At 49.1% G+C, this 20,196-nt stretch overlaps 1 protein-coding gene across 1 annotated transcript in view; it reads right to left on the bottom strand.

The window, feature by feature from the left end:
• The window catches only part of nalcn (sodium leak channel, non-selective), a 201,010-nt gene that overhangs the window by 121,129 nt on the left and 59,685 nt on the right, over positions 1–20,196 (bottom strand). Inside the window, 4 exon segments of the mRNA XM_055636651.1 lie at positions 7,381–7,518; positions 8,872–9,063; positions 14,366–14,533; positions 17,989–18,120. Coding sequence (XP_055492626.1) covers positions 7,381–7,518; positions 8,872–9,063; positions 14,366–14,533; positions 17,989–18,120 — 630 coding nt within the window.

Genomic DNA, 20,196 nt, shown 5'->3' with positions numbered 1-20,196 from the left:
TGGAGAGAGGGAATGGGTGACGTTTCTCTAGTTTCCCTCTCCTGACTCTCTGACTGAAGAAGGGTCCCGACCCAAAACGTCACCGATTCCTTCTTTCCAGAGATGCTGCCTGTGCCGCTGAGTTACTCCAGTAACTCTATCCTCAATCAATAAAACCTAGTTAATGGTTTTAAGCATATCGTTGGAAAGTCAGAATAAGCCTGGTAATAAGGTGATAATTACCCCCCCCCCCACCCCCCCCCCACACTCATGCTCTTCATGGCAACAGGTCAAGGCACCCGAGGCAGGTTAGGACCTCAGTTTGACGTTTAGTCCAGATGACTGTACCTCCAACAATGCAGCACTCTCTCAGCACTTCATGGACATGATAACCTAGCTTGTGTGCTCCATTCTCAAGCATGAGGCTAGAACCAACAACTTTCTGACTCAGTGGCAGGTGTGCCACTCAGTGAAACACTGCAAGCAAAAGGGCAGTTGCTTGGGGAGAGATGGAAGGTGCTGTTCAAAGAGCAGTGTGGCTGTTTAAGGTTGGGCGACGTCTGATGCAAAGGCCAGAGACACTGTTGTTGGAGGTTGCAGTACAAGCACGCATTTGGCAGGTGGGGCGACACAGCTGGTAGGGTCACTGCTTCAGGACCACGGTTCGATCTTGAGCTCGGGGGCTGTCTGGGTGAAGTTTGCACACTCTCCCTGTGACCACGTGGGTTTCCTCCGGGTGCTCTGATTTCCTCCCACACCCCAGCGACCTGTGGGTTGGTCGATTAATTGGCCTCTGTAAATTTTCCCTAGTGTGTGGGGAGTGGGTGAGAAAATGGGATAATGGAGAACGAGTGTGAACAGGTGATCGGTAGTGGGCCAAAAGGCCTATTTTCATACTGTATCTCTCAAATCCAGGATTGATGATAGGTCGAGAGTGGGATGTGCGGGGCAGAGTGGGATAGGATGTGGGAGGTGGGGTTTGGAGAAGCAGGTGCTGATAGGGTGAGGGGAAATGGAGGTGGACAAACTGGGTGATGGGACTACAGTGCCAGAGGGGCATTTCAATTTCTCACATCGACTTGCCATGTTCTCTCAGTGGGGATTGCTGAGGGCTGTGCCAAACGAGGATTAAAGCAGGATTTCCAACAAACTCACTTAAGGGCCTGTCCCACTTGGCCGTCATTCACGTGCCATTTACACGACCTGCTAGCGTGTGGGTAGCGCGGAGACGGGCTCATGGAGTGGTGTGGAGGAGTGTGGACTTCGTCCTGCACGAAATCTTCGCGCCCCACCAGCCTATCGCGTAACTGACGGCCAAAGTGGGACAGGCCCAAGACCCTGGAGCAGCTCAACGTCTCACCTCCAACAGCAGCAGAAGCAGGCAAACGATCACCGAACTCGGCCTGGGGCTCACGGCCGTTGCGGATCCAGATCCGCCCCCACTCCTACTCCCAGAACTGGGCCAAGACGATTGGAGATAGACATAAAATGCTGGATTAACTCAGCGGGACCGGCAGCATCTCTGGAGAGAAGCAATGGGTGACGTTTTGGGTCGAGACCCTTCTTCAGACTGATGCTGCAGGTCCCGCTGAGTTACTCCTGCATTTTGTGTCTATCTTCAAATGACGTCACGCACTCCAGGCAGCTGTGCGGACGCATGATGCCGCGTCCGGCCTGTCGCTACAGGCCTGTTGCGTAAATGAATGCAGGCCTGTTGCGTAAATGATGAAATGATGGATAGGTGGGACAGGCCCTTTAGACTTTAGATATACTGTGCGGAAACAGTCCCTTTGGCCCATACCAACCCATGCACCATCACCGTCCTACACATTAGGGATAATTTACCATTTTTACCACAGCCAATTAACCTACAAGCCTGTATATCTTTAGAGTATGGGAGGAAACCGGAACACCCGGGGAAACCCACGCGGTCACAAGAAGGACGTACAAACGCCGTACAGACAGCACAGGATCAAACTGGGTCGCTGGTGCTGCAAGGCAACAACTCTACCGCTGCACCACTGTGCCACATACTGGATTTAACAGAGCTGCATACAATTTAGATTCCAAACTCTCCTTCGAGAGTCCAGTCCAAAACAGCATCGTAATTTCAATTCTAAGCAATAAGACTCGCAATTCAAAACAACAAAGATTAACAGCTGAATACAAGATCCAGGATGTGTACCCTGCCAAAATCAATACTGAAATTAAACTTTTTTTTTACCTCTGCAGATTAACAGATTGATTTCTTAGTTTGACGCAACCAGCCGTGCTTGTGGGAGAGAAGCATTGAGAAAGCTTGGGCTATTCACAGAGAGTTTGTGGCTGTCTCCTTCACATCCCCCCCATCCCTGCTCCTGCCCTCGCTGCTTGGCTGCGAAGTACGTTAGAGTCTTGGTGCTGCATTAGCGGAGGTGCTGGCCGTGAACTCTTGGCCCATTTCTTGTCTAATGGGCTTCCAGTCCCCATTGCCATGTTTAGTAACTGGTACTAGCACCCAGTCCAGCATAGGAAGAGACATAGCACAGCCCAGCAGGGAAAAAGGCCCTTCGTCCCATCAAATTCCGACTGGCCAGGAACCTACTATTCATCAATTTCTCCCAGATTCTGCCCCTCACCTACACACTGGGGGCAATTCACCACAGCCATTTAACCTACAAACCTGCACTTCAGATCTGGGACGTGAATGGAAACACAGGGAAAACAAGCAAATTCATGATGCTTTAAGGCAGCGTCTCTACTAGCTGAATCACTGTGCGGCTCTTAACATTTCTCCTCACGCTCAAATCTGACAACAGCCTCTCCCCTCTGTATCATAGAAACATAGAAAATAGGTGCAGGAGTAGGCCATTCGGCCCTTCGAGCCTGCACCGCCGTTCAATATGATCATCCAACTCAGTATCCTGTACCTGCCTTCTCTCCATACCCCCTGATCCCTTTAGCCACAAGGGCCACATCTAACTCCCTCTTATATATAGCCAATGAACTGCCCTCAACTACATTTTGTGGCAGAAAATTCCAGAGATTCACCACTCTCTGTGTAACAAATGTTTTCTCATCTTGGTCCTTAAAGATTTCCCCTTTATCCTTAAACTGTGACCCCTTGTTCTGGACTTCCCCAACATCTGGAACAATCTTCCTGCATCTAGCCTGTCCAACCCCTTAAGAATTTTGTAAGTTTCTTTAAGATCCCCCCTCAATCTTCTAAATTCTAGCGTGTACAAGCTGAGTCTATCCAGTCTTTCTTCATATGAAAGTCCTGACATCCCAGGAATCAGTCTGGTGAACCTTTGTTGTACTCCCTTTATGGCAAGAATGTCTTTCCTCAGATTAGGAGACCAAAACTGTACACAATACTCCAGGTGTGGTCTCACCAAGACCCTGTACAACTGCAGTAGAACCTCCCTGCTCCTATACTCAAATCCTTTTGCTATGAATGCTAACATACCATTCACTTTCTTCACTGCCTGCTGCACCTGCATGCCTACTTTCAATGACTGGTGTACCATGACACCCAGGTCTAGTTGCATCTTTTCCTAATCGGCTACCATTCATATAATGGTCTACTTTCCTGTTCTCCCACCAAAGTGGATAACCTCACATTTATCCACATTATACTGCATCTGCCAAGCATTTTCTCATTCACCCAGCCTATCCAAGTCACCTTGCAGCCTCCTAGCATCCTCCTCACAGCTAACACTGCCCCCCAGCTTTGTGTCATCCGCAAACTTGGAGATGTTGCATTCAATTCCCTCGACCAAATCATTAATATATATTGTAAATAGCTGGGGTCCCACCACTGAGCCTTGCGGTACCCCACTAGTCGCTGCCTGCCATTCTGAAAAGGACCCGTTTACTCCTACTCTTTGCTTCCTGTCTGCCAGCCTGTTCTCTATCCACATCAATACCGAACCCCCAATACCGTGTGCTTTAAGTTTGTATACTAATCTGTATCTGTCACGTCCACTCAACCTTCGAACATTGCCTCACTTCTACAGTTCTGAGCCCTGAATTTAATCACTCTACCACTGGTGCCCCTGCCTGTGTTACAACTTTGGACTAACCCCACCATATCTCTCCACATAACAAAGACATTCAATGGCATTATTATCCCCAAGTCCACGACCATCAACATCCTTGCTCGTCATTGACTAGAAACTGAACCGCATGAGCCACATAAATACCATTGCACAATGGTGCAGCTCAGAGCTGAGACCCAGGTTCAATGCTGGCTATGTGGAGTGTGGCATTCTGCCTGTAGACCTATGGTTTAGCTAGATTCCTCCCACATCCCAAAGACATGTGGGTTGATGAGTTTAGTTGGCCGGTCGCCTCACAACACCCACATCACCGCTGTGCACCTCCTACAAATCTCAAGGAGCTCGGCATCCTGGACAAAGCCAGACTCACACCCCATCTAACGCATTAAACCTCCACTCCCTCCAGCAACAGTGCACCGTGTGTGTATCATCTATAAAATGCCCTGTAAGTACAACTACTCCCATAGCACCTCGACCAACAAGGACAAGGATGGCAGGTATAGAGGAACACCACCACCTGCAGGTTCCCCTCCAAAGCACACACCACCCCAGACTGGAAATACAGTGCATTCAGAAAGTATTCAAACCCCTTCACTTTTTCCACATTTTGTTACGTTACAGCCTTATTTTAAAATGGATTAAATTCATTTTTTTTAAATCATCAATCTACACACACTACCCCAGAATGAAGAAGCGAAAACAGGTGTTTAGAATTTTTTGTAAAGTAATTAAAAATAAATAACTGAAATATCACATTTACATTATTATTCAGACCCTGTTCTATGATACTCAAAATTGAGCTTAGGTTCATCCTGTTTCCATTGATTATCCTTGAGATGTTTCTACAACTTGATTGGATTAAATTAAATTGATTGGACATGATTTGGAAAGGCACACACATGTCTATATAAGGTCCCACAGTTGACACTGCATGTCAGAGCAAAACAACAAACCATGAAGATGAAGGAATTGTCCGGAGACCTCAGAGACAGGATTGCGTCAAGACACAGATCTGGGGAATGGTATAAAACAATTTCTGCAGCATTGCAGGACTCGAAGAGCACAGTGGCCTCCGTCATTCTTAAATGGAAGAACTTTAGAACCACTAGAACTCTTCATAAAGCTGGCCGCCCGGCCAAACTGAGCAATCGGGGGAGAAGGACCTTGGTCAGGGAGGTGACCAAGAACCCGATGGTCACTCTGATAGAGCTGCAGAGTTCCTCTGTGGAGAAGGGAGAACCTTCCAGAAGGACAACTATATCTGCAGCACTCCACCAATCAGGCCTTTATGGTAGAGTGGCCAGACGGAAGCCACTCCTCAGTGAAAGGCACATGACAGCCCGTCTGGAGTTATCCCAAAACGCATGAGAAACAAGATTTCCTGGTCTGATGAAACCACGATAGAATTCTTTGTTCTGAATGGCAAGCGTCACGTCTGGAGGAAACCAGGCACTGCTCTTCACCTGGCCAATTCCATACCTACGGTGAAGCATGGTGGTGGCAGTATCATGCTGTGGGGATGTTTTTCAGCGGAAGGGACTGGGAGACTAGTCAGGAACGAGGGAAAGATGAACAGAACAAAGTAGAGATATCCTTGATCAAAACCTGCTCCAGAGCATTCTGGACCTCAGACTAGGGCGGAGGTTCACCTTCCAACAGGACAACGACCATAAGCAAATACCCAAGACAATGCAGGAATGGCTTCGCAACAAGTTTGTGACTGTCCTTGAGTGGCCCAGCCAGCCTGGACTTGAACATCTCTGGAGGGGCCTGAAAATAGCTGTGCATCGACGCTCCCCATCCAATCTGATAGAGCTTGAGAGGATCTGCAGAGAAGAATGGGTGAAATGATCCATATACAGGTGTGCCAAGCTTGTAGCGTCATACTCAAGAAGATTTGAGGCTGTAATCGCTGCCATACGTGCCTCAACAAAGTGAGTAAAGGGTCTGAATACTTATGTCAATGTGGTATTTCAGTTATTTATATTTAATTACTTTGCAAAATTTCTCAACCTGTTTTCGCTATTTTATTATGGGGTATTGTGTGGAGATTGATGATTTAAAAAAAAAAAAGAGTTTAGTCCATTTTAGAATAAGGCTGTATCCGGTGGGCGGCGCGACTCTGGTCAGCAGCGGCCTCTGCAGTCTGTCCGCGTTTTATTATTTTCTGTCTGTGTTTTTATGTAGTTTTTGTTATTTTTTGTTGGGGTGTGTGTGTGGGGGGACGGGGGTGGGGTGGGAACTTTTTAAATCTCTCCCTGCACGGGAGACCCGACCTTTTCTCGTCGGGTTTCCGTTGTCGTTGGGGCCGCAACGAGGAGCGGCCTCCAACAGGAAGAGACCGGGGACTCTGGTGCTACGACTCACCGTCGCCGTCGCGGGGCTGGCCGAGTCCGGAGCGGGTGGAGCGGTGGAGGAGCGCTGCTGCTGCTGCTGCTGCTGCTGCGGCCCGACCGGAGAGTCGGAGGCTCCAACGGCAGGTCTGTGGACGGCGGCACCGGGAGCCCGCGGGTCCCTGGAGGGAGACCGCTTTTCAGGGCTCTCGCAACGGCGACTTCCCCCGCCCGAGTTGCGGGGTTGAAGAGCTCCTGGAGCGGGGCCTACATCACTGCCCCGCGCGGCTTGGAATGGCCGCGGGACTCTGCGAGCGCACACCGGGGGCTCTAACACCAAGACCCGGTGTGCGACCTCGCACCACCCGGCGTGGCTTTAATGGCCGCGGGACAATCGCCATCGCCAGCCGGGGGCTTTGACTTTGACTCTGACATGGGGGGGGGAGAGTGCAGTGGAGAGATAAGTTTATTTGGCCTTCCATCACAATGATGTGATGGATGTTTATGTAAATTATGTTGTGTCTTGGGTCTATGTGTTTGTAATGTATGGTTGCAGAAACGGCATTTCGTTTGGACCTCAAGGGGTCCAAATAACAATTAAATGTATCTTGTATCTTGTATCTTGTATGTAACAAAACGTGGAAAAAGTGAAGGGGTCTGAATACTTTCTGAATGCACTGTATATCACTTGTCCTCTATTGTGCTGGAGCTCCCTCCACAACAGCACCAGACGGACTGCAGTGATTCAAGGCACTGGCTCACCCCAAAGGCCATTATAAATGGGCAACAAATGTCTAGCATGGCAGAGTTACTCCAAATAAATAAACAAATATCCAATATCTATCCCTCAACTGATAGATAGTCAGATCATTTTTACATTGTTTTAGGATTGACCGCCATGTGTTGATGATAACGCAGAGACTGGGTTTCAAAAATTAACATTATTGGCAGCGATGGTCCCAACTCCACCCTCCTCCCCTCTGGGATTGCTGAAGAAATGCGACACGACGCAGAAAGTAATGACTCACCAGAGTAGCGAAAAGATGATAGAGGATGAAGTAAATGGCAACAACGGGGGCCCAGACTTGGCCAACTGCAATCAGAGTCTGGTCCATCACGTCAACCCATCCTTCCTGCGTGATTATCTGGAACATGGACATGAAGGCCTGGGGAAGCAGCAAAGTAGAAGCTCATCAGCACCACTCATGTCAGCTGAAAGCTAGAGGCCAGGCTCATCTTCCCCTGCAGAACAGCACAACTGGTAGATCAGGTGGTCAAAAAAGCTTCTGGCACACTGGCGTTTATTAGTCAGAGTACTGGGGTCAAGGAAAGAGCGTTCACGTCACGGCCCTGTTTTCACCAATCTGCCCACCATCACGCACAAGACAGACACCATTGTAGGCAGATGCCGAGAAATGTGTTCAGCTCTAGCTGAACAACTTCTAATCTTGGGTAGACAAAAATGCTGGAGAAGCTCAACGGGTCAGGAGAGAAGGAATAGGCGACGTTTCGGGTCGAGACCCTTCTTCATAGTCTACCTTCGATTTTTCCAGCATCTGCAGCTCTTTCTTAAAAACTTCTAATCTTGTGTGTGGTGAAGGAAGAAGAAGGTCAGGGTATTGAGTGTAGAAGTTGGAGGTCATGTGGCAGAGGCAACATAAGACGTTAATGAGGCCATATTTACAGTATCGTGTTCAGATTTGGTCACTATGTTATAGGAAAGACCACCAGGTGGCGTCAGGAATGGCTGCCTCGCCAACAGTCTGTCTGTCCCTTCCTTCTTTGCAGGAAGATTGTTCCCGATGTTGGGGAAGTCCAGAACAAGGGGTCACAGTTTAAGGATAAGGGGGAAATCTTTTAGGACCGAGAGGAGAAAAAATAAATTCACACAGAGAGTGGTGAATCTCTGGAATTCTCTGCCACAGAAGGTAGTTGAGGCCAGTTCATTGGCTATATTTAAGAGGGGGTTAGATGTGGCCCTTGTGGCTAAAGGGATCAGGGGATACGGAGAGAAGGCAGGTACAGGATACTGAGTGGGATGATCAGCCATGATCATATCGAATGGTGGTGCAGGCTCGAAGGGCCGAATGGCCTACTCCTTCACCTATTTTCTATGTTTCTTTGTGCTTAAATAGTATGTAATAAATGTATGCTTATAGTGTTCTTTAGCTTGTTTTATGTCGGGGAGGGGGGTGGGGGGGAAACTGTTTCTAATCGGGGGGGGGGGGGGAGGGAGAGGGGGAGGGAAGGGAGGGAGAGGGAGAGAAATGGAGGAGAGGGGGGCGGAGAAATTGGAGCGGGAAGAGGGGTGAGGAAGAATAAGGGGGCTGATTTTACATCAGCCCCCTCCCATACAACAGAGGTTGATCATCATGGCTCAAATCTTCTCATGAAGCAATCGATATCACTTCACAAGTCACGAAATAAAAAGGATTGTCAATCTGATTTGGAAGGTGCGGTGTCCTTACATTAAAAGCAGTGGACAAATTCAAAATCAGGTGTTGGACATTCATACCCACCCTGGGGAAAGTGGTGAAGCGGTCAAGCTCCTCCACAAAGCAGAACATCTGGAGGCTGATGGATGACATGACGATGAGCAGGCTGGCTGTGAAGACCACCAGGCTGCCCAGCTTCTTCCCAGGACCAAATATCTTGTAGACAAAGTCCTCCAGCGCCGGGGAAATCTTAATCAGGCGGACCACCCTCAGGACCTGATGGTACAATACGTAGTTGTTAACCAAAGACATCTTCCACAACCTAAACACTTCCATTTATCTGATTCCCCAGTCCAACTCAAACCGTCAAAGTGCACATTTTAGTTTCTCTTTACTCAGATCTCCAAATTTCCTGGATTGCCTATGAAAGATCATAATGTCAAAGGAATAGGAATTAGGCCGTTCGGCCCATCGAGTCTACCGCCATTCAATCATGGATGATCGATCTCTCCATCCTAACCACATTCTCCTGCCTTATCCCCATAACCTCTGACACTTGTACTAATCAAGAATCTATCTATCTCTGCCTCAAAAATAACCACTGATGCCCTCCACAACCTTCTGTGGCAAAGAATTCCAGATTCATCACCCTCCGACTAAAGAAATTTCTCTTCATCTTCCTATAAGAATGTCCTTTAATTCTGAGGCTATGACCTCAAGTCCTAGACTCTCCCGCTAGTTGAAACATCCATTCCACATCCACTCTAACCAAGCATTTCACTATTCTGTATGTTTCAATGAAGTCCCCCCTCATGCTTGTAAGCTCCAGCGAGTACAGGCACAGTGCTGACATTCATGATAGGTTAACCTTCTCATTCCTGGGATCATTCTTGTAAACCTCCTCGGGACCCTCTCCAGAGCCAGCACAACCTTCCTCAGATATGGTACCCAAAATGGCTCACAATATTCCAAATGCGGCTGTACCAACGCCGTATGGAGCCTCGACGAAGTAACTAGTAGAGTGGATAAGGGAGAACCAGTGGATGTGTTATATATGGACTTTCAGAAGGCTTTCGACAAGGTCCCACATAAGTGATTAGTATACAAACTTAAAGCACATGGTATTGGGGGTTCAGTATTGATGTGGATCTGGTTGGCAGACAGGAAGCAAAGAGTAGGAGTAAACGGGTCCTTTTCACAATGGCAGGCAGTGACTAGTGGGGTACCGCAAGGCTCAGTGCTGGGACCCTAGCTATTTACAATATATATTAATGATTTGGACGAGGGAATTGAATGCAACATCTCCAAATTTGCGGATGACACGAAGCTGGGGGGCAGTGTTAGCTGTGAGGAGGATGCTAGGAGGCTGCAAGGTGACTTGGATAGGCTGGGTGAGTGGGCAAATGCATGGCAGATGCAGTATAATGTGGATAAATGTGAGGTTATCCACTTTGGTGGCAAAAACAGGAAAGTAGATTATTATCTGAATGGTGGCCGATTAGGAAAGGGGGAGATGCAGTGAGACCTGGGTGTCATGGTACACCAGTCATTAAAAGTAGGCATGCAGGTGCAGCAGGCAGTGAAGAAGGCGAATGGTATGTTAGCATTCATAGCAAAAGGATTTGAGTGTAGGAGCAGGGAGGTTCTACTGCAGTTGTACAGGGTCTTGGTGTGACCACACCTGGAGTATTGCGTACAGTTTTGGTCTCCTAATCTGAGGAAAGACATTCTTGCCATAGAGGGAGTACAGAGAAGGTTCACCAGACTGATTCCTGGGATGTCAGGACTTTCATATGAAGAAAGACTGGATAGACTCGGTTTGTACTCGCTAGAATTTAGAAGATTGAGGGGGGATCTTATAGAAACTTACAAAATTCTTAAGGGGTTGGACAGGCTAGATGCAGGAAGATTGTTCCCAATGTTGTGGAAGTCCAGAACAAGGGGTCACAGTTTAAGGATAAGGGGGAAATCTTTTAGGACCGAGATGAGGAAAACTTATTTCACACAGAGAGTGGTGAATCTCTGGAATTCTCTGCCGCAGAAGGTAGTTGAGGCCAGTTCATTGGCTATATTTAAGAGGGAGTTAGATGTGGCCCTTGTGGCTAAATGGATCAGGGTGTATGGAGAGAAGGCAGGAACAGGATACTGAGTTGGATGATCAGCCATGATCATATTGAATGGCGGTGCAGGCTTGAAGGGCCGAATGGCCTACTCCTGCACCTATTTTCTATGTTTCTAACATTACATCCATGTTTTTTGTATACAAGCCCTCTTGAAATAAGTGCTAGGTTCTTGAATCTATTTTTATTGCCCTTTGTGTGAAAATATTCTCTCCACTCCCCAGTGGTGCTTCTGGCGATCCTCTACACTTCTGGCCCTGGGTACCTCGATCATGTTGGGTGCCTCTGGACCGAGTCTTGAACTCATGACTTCTTGACCAGCTGGGGAGGGAGTGACACGGTGAGCCACTGCTGACATCGACAGTTGTAGAATTTTAAATGATGCTCATTTGGCCAATCTTGCCACCGAGAGCTAGTTGTTCTCTCTCCAACAAAGCCAATTTTAAACGTTTCCATTACATCTGAAGAATGTATGGTCTGAAGGAGGATCTCAACCAAAAACATCACCTATTCTGTTTCTCCAGATATGCTGTCTGACCCACGAGGTACTCCAGCTTTTTGTGCCCACAGCGCCCTCCATAATGTTTGGGACAAGGACCCATCATTTATTTATTTGCCCCTGTACTCCACAATTTGAGATTTGTAATAGAAAAATACACGTGTGGTTAAAGTGCACATTGTCAGATTTTAATAGAGGCAATTTTTATACAGTTTGGTTTCACCATGCAGAAATTACAGCAGTGTTTATACATGGTCCCCCCCATTTCAGGGCACCATAATGTTTGGGACACAGCAATGTCATGTAAATGAAAGTAGTTATGTTTAGTATTTTGTTGCATATCCTTTGCCTGCAATGGCTGGTTGAAGTCTGTGATTCATAAACATCACTAGTTGCTGGGTGTCTTCTCTGGTGATGCTCTGCCAGGCCTGTATTGCAGCCATCTTTAGCTTATGCTTATTTTAGACAATAGACCATAGACAATAGGTGCAGCAGTAGGCCATTCGGCCCTTCGAGCCACCACTGCCAATCAATGTGATCATGGCTGATCATCCCCATTTGGGGGCTAGTCCCCTTCTCTTCAGCATATAAAAGGCATGCTTAATTGGGTTCAGATCGGGTGAGTGACTTGGCCACTCAAGAATTTACCATTTTTTAGCTTTGAAAAACTCCTTTGTTGCTTTAGCGGTATGTTTGGGACCATTGTCTTGCTGTAGAATGAACCACCGGCCAATGAGTTTTGAGGCATTTGTTTGAACATGAGCAGATAGGATGTGTCAATACACGTCAGAATTCATTATGCTACTACCATCAGCAATTGTATCATCAATGAAGATAAGTAAGCCTGTACCTTCAGCAGCCATACATGCCCAGACCATAACACCCCCACCACCATGTTTCACAGATGAGGTGGTATGCATTAGATCTTGGGCAGTTCCTTCTCTCCTCCATACATTGCTCTTGCCATTACTGATATAAGTTAATCTTCGTCTCATCTGTCCACAAGACCTTTTTCCAAAACTGTGGTTGCCCGTTTAAGTACCACTTGGCAAACTGTGACCTGGCCATCCTATTTTTGCAGCTAACCAGTGGTTTGCATCTTGCAGTGTAGCCTCTGTATTTCTGTTCATGAAGTCTTCTGCGGACAGTGGTCATTGACAAATCCACACCTGACTCCTGAAGAGTGTTTCTGATCTGTAGGACAGGTTTTTGGGGATTTGTCTTTATTATGGAGATAATTTTTCTGTCATCAGCTGTGGAGATCTTCCTTGGCCTGCCAGTTCCTTTGCGATTAGTAAGCTCACCAGTGCTCTCTTTCTTCTTAATGATGTTCCAAACAATTGATTTTGGTAAGCCTAAGGTTTGGCTGATGTATCTAACAGTTTTATTCTTGTTTCTCAGTCTCATAATGGCTCCTTTGACTTTCATTGACACAACTTTTGTCCTCATGTTGATAAACAGCAATAAAAGTTTCCAAAGGTGATGGAAATACTGGAGGAAAGACTAGGTGCTGAGAGCTCTCTTATACCTGTATTAAGGAGGCATTTAAACACACCTGAGCAATTACAAACACCTGTGAAGCCATGTGTCCCAAACATTATGGTGCCCTGAAATGGGGGGGAGGGGGAACCATGTATAAACACAGCTGTCATTTCTACACATGATGAAACCAAAATGTATATAAATACCCTTTAATAAAATCAGACAGTGTGCAATTGTACATGGGAGGAAACTGATGCACCCGAGGAAAACCCATGCGGTCACAGGAAGAGCCTGGGTTTCAGGCGCTGTGAGGCAGCAACTCTACCACTACGGAACTTTGCACTTCTCGGGAGAATTTATGTACTACTTATGTACAATTTATATTTTTCGTGTGTTGTCTGAGTCTATGTGCCAGTGATGCTGCTATAAGCAATTTTGCTGTACCTACAGCCCACCGTTCCTTCCACATATACCAAGAGGAATCAAATATAGGAGCAAAGAGGTCCTTCTGCAGTTGTACAGAGCCCTAGTGAGACCACACTTGGAGTATTGTGTGCAGTTTTGGTCCCCTAATTTGAGGAAGGACATTCTTGCTATTGAGGAAGTGCAGCGTAGGTTTACAAGGTTAATTCCCAGGATGGCGGGGCTGTCATATGCTGAGAGAATGGAGCTGCTGGGCTTGTACACTCTGGAGTTTAGAAGGATGAGAGGGAATATAATTGAAATATATAAGATTGTTAAGGGCTTGGACACACTAGAGGCAGGAAACATGTTCCCGATGTTGGGGGAATCCAGAACCAGGGGCCACAGTTCTGGAGTAGGCCAATAAGGAGTAAGCCATTTAGAATGGAGATGAGGAAACACTTTTTCTCACACGAGAGTGGTGAGTCTGTGGAATTCTCTTCCTCAGAGGGCGGTGGAGGCATGTTCACTGGATGCTTTCAAGAGAGAGCTAGATAGGGCTCTTACAAAATAGCAGAGTCAGGGGATATGGGGAGAAGGTAGGAACGGGGTACTGATTGGTGATGATCAGCCATGATCAAATTGAATGGCGGTGCTGGCTCGAAGGGCCAAATGGCCTCCTCCTGCACCTATTGTCTATTGTCTATAACAATAAACTCGATTTGACTCGACCCTGCCATAATCCAAGGACAACCCGTTTACCCTGGGCTTTCAGCTCACAACGTGCCATGCCACTGGTGACATAGTGGCCTAGCGGTAGAGCTACTGCCTTACAGCACCAGAGACCCAGGTTCAATCCTGGCTGCAGGAGTTTGTATGTCCTCACCGTGACTTGCGCGAGTTTTCTCCGAGATCCTCTGTTTCCTCCCACAGTCCAAAGGCATCCAGGTTTGTAGGTTAAGTGGCTTGGTATAAATGTAAATTTGTCCCTAGTGTGTGCAGGGTAGTGTTAATGTGCGGCAATCGCTGGTCGGCGATGCATAACTAAACTAAGCAAGATCACACTTGCGCTTACCTGAAAATAAGTGAACTGAGAATGGTAGAGATCAGGGTAGATGTGCAACGTGGTGCCCAGGACCAGGAGCAGTTCAAACTTGTGCAGGGACGAGCTGATGTATCCCGTGTATCCCAAACACCAAATCTTCACCAGTGCCTCCAGGTCGAACAGAATGGTGAAGGCCACCTATGGCAAGGAGTTTCTGAACTTTAATCACAGTCAACCAGTTCTTCAATTAAATATGAGCTCAAACCAGAAGTGACAGACCTGCTCACGCAGACATTAATTATTCACCCATAGCAAGCTCAGCTTGCTGAACCTGACCATAAATAAATGTGTCAAATCAGAAAGGCCATCCACAGTTCCACAGAGCATGTTATGATCAGTGGAGCGAGTGCAGGAATGCTAATGAACAGACATATCTTTTATTGGGCTAGCACAGCTAGGACAGGCCTAATGATGCCATGGTGGGTCAGACCATTCACAGTGCATAAAGACGTTGTGGGTCCAAGTCGCAGTTCAGAGGCTTAAAGGGAGACATCTAAGCTTCCAGGGTGGGATCGGAAGGAGGTGCCCCGCCGGAGGGCGGGGTCAGAAGGAGATGCCCTGTCAGAGGGAAAGACTCTGGCAGAGGGGTGGGGGGGGGGGGGGTTAGAGGTGGGCAACTCTGGTACAGGGCCAGAGAAAGCACCCAACCCCCTCCCGTCCTCCCCCTGCTCCCCAACAAAGGGGAACGGACAGAGGGAGTGCCCCAATAGTGGGCAGGGCCAAAGGGAGCAAGGCCGATAGTAGGGTGGTACTGGAGGGAGCACCCTATCAGGTGGGCAGGGCCAGACGGAGTACACCCCACAGTAGGGTGGGGCCAGAAGGAACAACCTCATCAATGGGCAGGGAGAAGCATAGTGACCTGAATAGAGAGGGGGACCATAGGGAGCATCTCCAACAAATGGACGTATCTAGTGGGAGCACCACTACTGAAGTGGCGGAGGACGAGGAGCACCACTAGCGGAGGATCGGGGCAGAGGAACTGCTGCACCATTTGTTTCCGCCAGTGGGGGAGAGTTGAGGACCAGAGGCGATAGCCTCAGAATGAAAATACATTCTTTTAGGATGCAGATGAAGAGAAATTCCAGCTCCTCGGAATTTCTTTAGTCAGAGGGTGGTGAATCTGTGGAATTCTGTGCCACAGCAGGTTGGGGAGGCCAGCTCAGTGGATATATTTAAAGCAGAGATAGACAGATCATTGATTAGTATGAGTGTCAGAGGTTATGGGGAGAAGGTAGGAGAATGGAGTTAGGAGGGAGTGATAGCTCCCTTTAGGCCTTGTGGCTAAAGGGATCAGGGGGGGGATCAGGGGGTATGGAGAGAAGGCAGGGATGGGATACTGAGTTGGATGATCAACCATGATCATATCGAATGGCAGTGCAGGCTCAAAGGGCCGAATGGCCTACTCCTGCACCTATTTTCTATGTTTCTATAGATCAGCCATGATTGAATGGCGGAGTAGACTTGATGGGCCAAATGGCCTAATTCTGCTCCTATCACTTATGATCCTATGAATAGATTTACTGAGTCTTTGCCAAACTACCATTGAAGAAGCAACAAGAAAAACAGGTTCCGACAGATAAGCATTGTTCAGACCAGAATAATCTTCAATAACATCAAGGTTCAGCGTTTCAAACTCTTGTACCCATTTGGCATTTAGCATTATCACTGGCTGTTTAGTCTGCAGCGGTAACTGGACATCTCCGTCAAAGCCACCGCGTCTGCTGACCCAACCCAGGACTGGGGCATTGCCCGGGCACACAACAGGCAACATTTCCCAAGTCAGGCCAGCTCAAACTCATCCTGACATCCAAATGGAGATGTGTGCAGTTGCAGAGATCAAAATAAATCACTGACTCTCATGTCAGTTCTGGGGAAATTTGAAAGCTTGTTTCTGTAAAGCTGAGAGAACATGATGATAGGTATTCCCTCCGCACGTCACTGCTACTCTCCCAGGAGGCCGCCAGGAGTTTATCTGCTTTTAACGAGTTCTCAATCTCAACCTAACGCAGTGGAAATACATTTACCCAACTCCCAAAGATCTTGTCACCATGATATGCATTCCACCTCACTCCTTCTGATGAATGGCACACTGGGTGAGGAGCAAGACTGGATGATGGGGGGAGACAGAGAGTGCAGGAGAGACTGGGATAAAGAGAGAGGGGGAGGGAGGGAGGGGGGGGGGGGGGGGAGGGGAGAGAGGGGGGGAGAGAGGGGGGGGGGGGGGGGGGGGGGGAGGGAGAGGGGGGGGGGGGGGGAGGGGGGGGAGGGAGAGGGGGGGGAGGGGAGAGAGGGGGGGAGAGAGAGGGGGGGGGGAGGGGGAGGGGGGGAGGGGGAGGGAGAGGGGGGGGAGGGGAGAGGGGGGGGGAGAGAGAGGGGGAGGGAGAGAGGGGGGGGGGGGGGGGGGGGGGGAGGGGGAGGGAGAGAGGCTCCCCACAGCGATGACAAAATAGCTTAAAGTAAAAGCATTGAAACATTTGATTGTGAGGAACCAGCACACAGGCATCACGGACTGTTATTCCTCTGCTGGGATTAAGGAGACAAGGAACTGCGTGCACCCTCCCTGTGCAATGATCGCTCGGCATTGTGCCTGTCCAGATGTAGTAATCTGGCAGAGCCAGATGTTGAAGGCAGCTGGGTCAGGTTGGTGGCTGCACTCCAGTATCAGAATCAGAATCAGAATCAATTTATTTGTCATTTGGACCCCTGGAGGTCCAAACGAAATGCCGTTTCTGCAGCCATACATAACACACAAATAGACCCCAGACACAACATAATTACATTTAACATAAACATCCATCACATAACTGTGATGGAGGCCAAATAAACGTATCTCTCCACTGCACTCTCCCCCCCCCGATGTCAGAGTCAAAGTCATAGCCCCCGGCTGGCGATGGCGATTGTCCCGCGGCCATTAAAGCCACGCCGGGTGGTGCGAGGTCGCACACCGGGTCTTGATGTTGGTGCCCCCGGTGTGCGCTCGCAGAGTCCGCGGCCATTCCAGCCGCGCGGGGCAGCGGTGTCAGGCCCCGCTCCAGGAGCTCTTCGACCCCGCAACTCGGGCGGGAGAAGTCGCCGCCGCAGAAGCCCCGAAAAGCGGTCTCCCTCCAGGGAGCCGTGGGCTCGGCGCCGTCGTCCACAGACCTGTCGTTGGAGCCTCCGACTCTCCGGCAGCAGCAGCAGCAGCAGCAGCAACAGCATCAGCAGCAGCAGCGCTCCTCCACCGCTCCGGACCCGGCCAGCTCCGCGACGGTGACGGTGAGTCGGCACCTGAGTCCCCGGTCTCTTCCTGTTGGAGGCCGCTCCTCGTTACGGCCTCAACGACGACTGAGACCCGACGAGAAAAGGTCGGGTCTCAGTGCAGGGAGAGATTCAAAAAGTTTCCCCCCCCCTCCCACCCCACCCCCACCCCCCCCCCCCCCACACACACCCAACATAAAATAACAAAAACTACACAGAAACACAGACAAAAAATAATAAAAACGCGGACAGGCTGCAGAGGCCGCTGCTGGCCAGAGCCGCGCCGCCTACCGGAAGTACCGTGGGCCGATTACTGTTCCCTTCTGGGGAACGCCACCGCGGGTCAGCATCCTCACCTCTGCCAGGTAAAACATGTCGTACTGGCTCCGGAAATTCTCCTCCTTGTAGTAATTGCTGGCGGCCACAGTGACATCAACGGCAACCATACACAGGACAAACATGTGGAAAACAGACGACTGCATCATTCTCTGAAGAAAGGGAATAATAAATACCACAGAAATTATCAATGAAGGACGTTCGCCTGGTCATGAAGTGAAGAGGCTTTACTCACGCTGACTAACATGCCCCATCTACACTAGTCCCACCTGCCCGCGCTTGGCCCATATCCCTCTAAAGTCTCTCGACCCGAAACGTCACCCTTTCCGTCTCTCCAGAGATGCTGCCTGTCCCGCTTAGTTATTCCAGCTTTTTGTGTCTATCTGCCCTGTAATCTAAACCTATCCTTCACATGCACGTGTCCACATGTCTCTTCAACGTTATAATAGTACTTACCCCAATTACCTCCTCTGGCAGCTCGTTCTATACACCCACCACCCTTTGTGTAAAATAAGTTACCTCAGGTACCTATAAATCCACCTCTGGTTCTCGATTCCCATACTCTGGGCAACAGACAGTGCATTTACCCTATATATTCCTTTCATGATCTTGTACACTATAAGATCACTCCTCATCCTGGGCCAAGGAATAAAGTCATAGCCTACACAACCTCGCCCATACAGCTCAGGCCTTCGAGACCTGGCAATATAGAAACATAGAAAATAGGTGCAGGAGTAGGCCATTCGGCCCTTCGAGCCTGCACCGCCATGCGATATGATCATAAATGATCATCCAACTCAGTAGCCTGTACCTGCCTTCTTTCCATACCCCCTGATCCCTTTAGCCACAAGGGCCACATCTAACTCCCTCTTAAATATAGCCAATGAACTGGCTGTGCTACCTGCCGATCACCAACCCCTCACACTCACCCCCTACGACGTATACGTGGCATTGAGTAAGACTAATGCACGTAAAGCTGCTGGCCCTGATGGCATCCCCGGGCGCGTGCTCAGGGCCTGTGCTGTGCAACTGGCAGACGTCTGGACTGACATCTTCAACCTGTCACTTGCCCAAGCAGTTGTCCCCACTTGCCTTAAAACCACCTCCATCGTGCCAGTGCCAAAACACTCCACTGCGGCAAGCCTCAACAACTTCCGCCCAGTTGCACTTACCCCCATCATCACCAAGTGCTTCGAGAGGCTGGTCCTGGCTCAAAAGCTGCCTACCCCCCACACTGGATCCCTATCAGTTTGCCTACCGCAAGAACAGGAGTACGGAGGATGCCATCGCAACGGCACTTCACTCCGCCCTCTCCCACCTTGACAACAGAGACACTTACGTAAGAATGCTGTTCATCGATTACAGCTCAGCATTCAACACCATTATACCATCAAAACTGATCACCAAACTCGGTAACCTGGGCATCGACCCCTCCCTCTGCAACTGGATACTGGACTTTCTAACCAACAGACCCCAGTCTGTTAGGTTAGACAAGCACACCTCTTCAACCCTCACCCTGAATACTGGCGTTCCACAGGGCTGTGTGCTGAGCCCCCTCCTCTACTCCCTCTTCACCTATGACTGCACACCTGTACATGGTACTAACACCATCATCAAGTATGCAGATGATACAACGGTGATTGGCCTCATCAGCAACAACGATGAGTTGGCCTACAGGGAGGAGGTCCAGCACTTAGCAGCATGGTGCGCTGACAACAACCTGGCCCTTAACTCCAAGAAGACCAAGGAGCTCATTGTAGACTTCAGGAAGTCCAGAGGCGGCACGCACACCCCCATCCACATTAACGGGACGGAGGTGGAACGTGTTTCTAGCTTCCGGTTCCTGGGAGTCAACATCTCCGATGACCTCTCTTGGACCCACAATACCTCAACTCTGATCAAGAAGGCTCACCAGCATCTCTTCTTCCTGAGGAGACTGAAGAAGGTCCACCTGTCTCCTCAGATCCTGGTGAACTTCTACCACTGCACCATCGAGAGCATCCTTACCAACTGCATCACAGTATGGTATGGCAACTGCTCTGTCTCCGACCGGAAAGCATTGCAGAGGGTGGTGAAAATTACCCAACGCATCACCGGTTCCTCGCTCCCCTCCATTGAGTCTGTCCAAAGCAAGTGTTGTCTGCGGAGGGCGCTCAGCATCGCCAAGGACTGCTCTCACCCCAACCATGGACTGTTTACCCTCCTACCATCCGGGAGGCGCTACAGGT

Source organism: Leucoraja erinacea, chromosome 6 (assembly GCF_028641065.1).
Source record: "Leucoraja erinacea ecotype New England chromosome 6, Leri_hhj_1, whole genome shotgun sequence".
Lineage (NCBI taxonomy): Eukaryota > Metazoa > Chordata > Chondrichthyes > Rajiformes > Rajidae > Leucoraja > Leucoraja erinaceus.
This window is presented reverse-complemented; position numbering and strand designations above follow the sequence as displayed.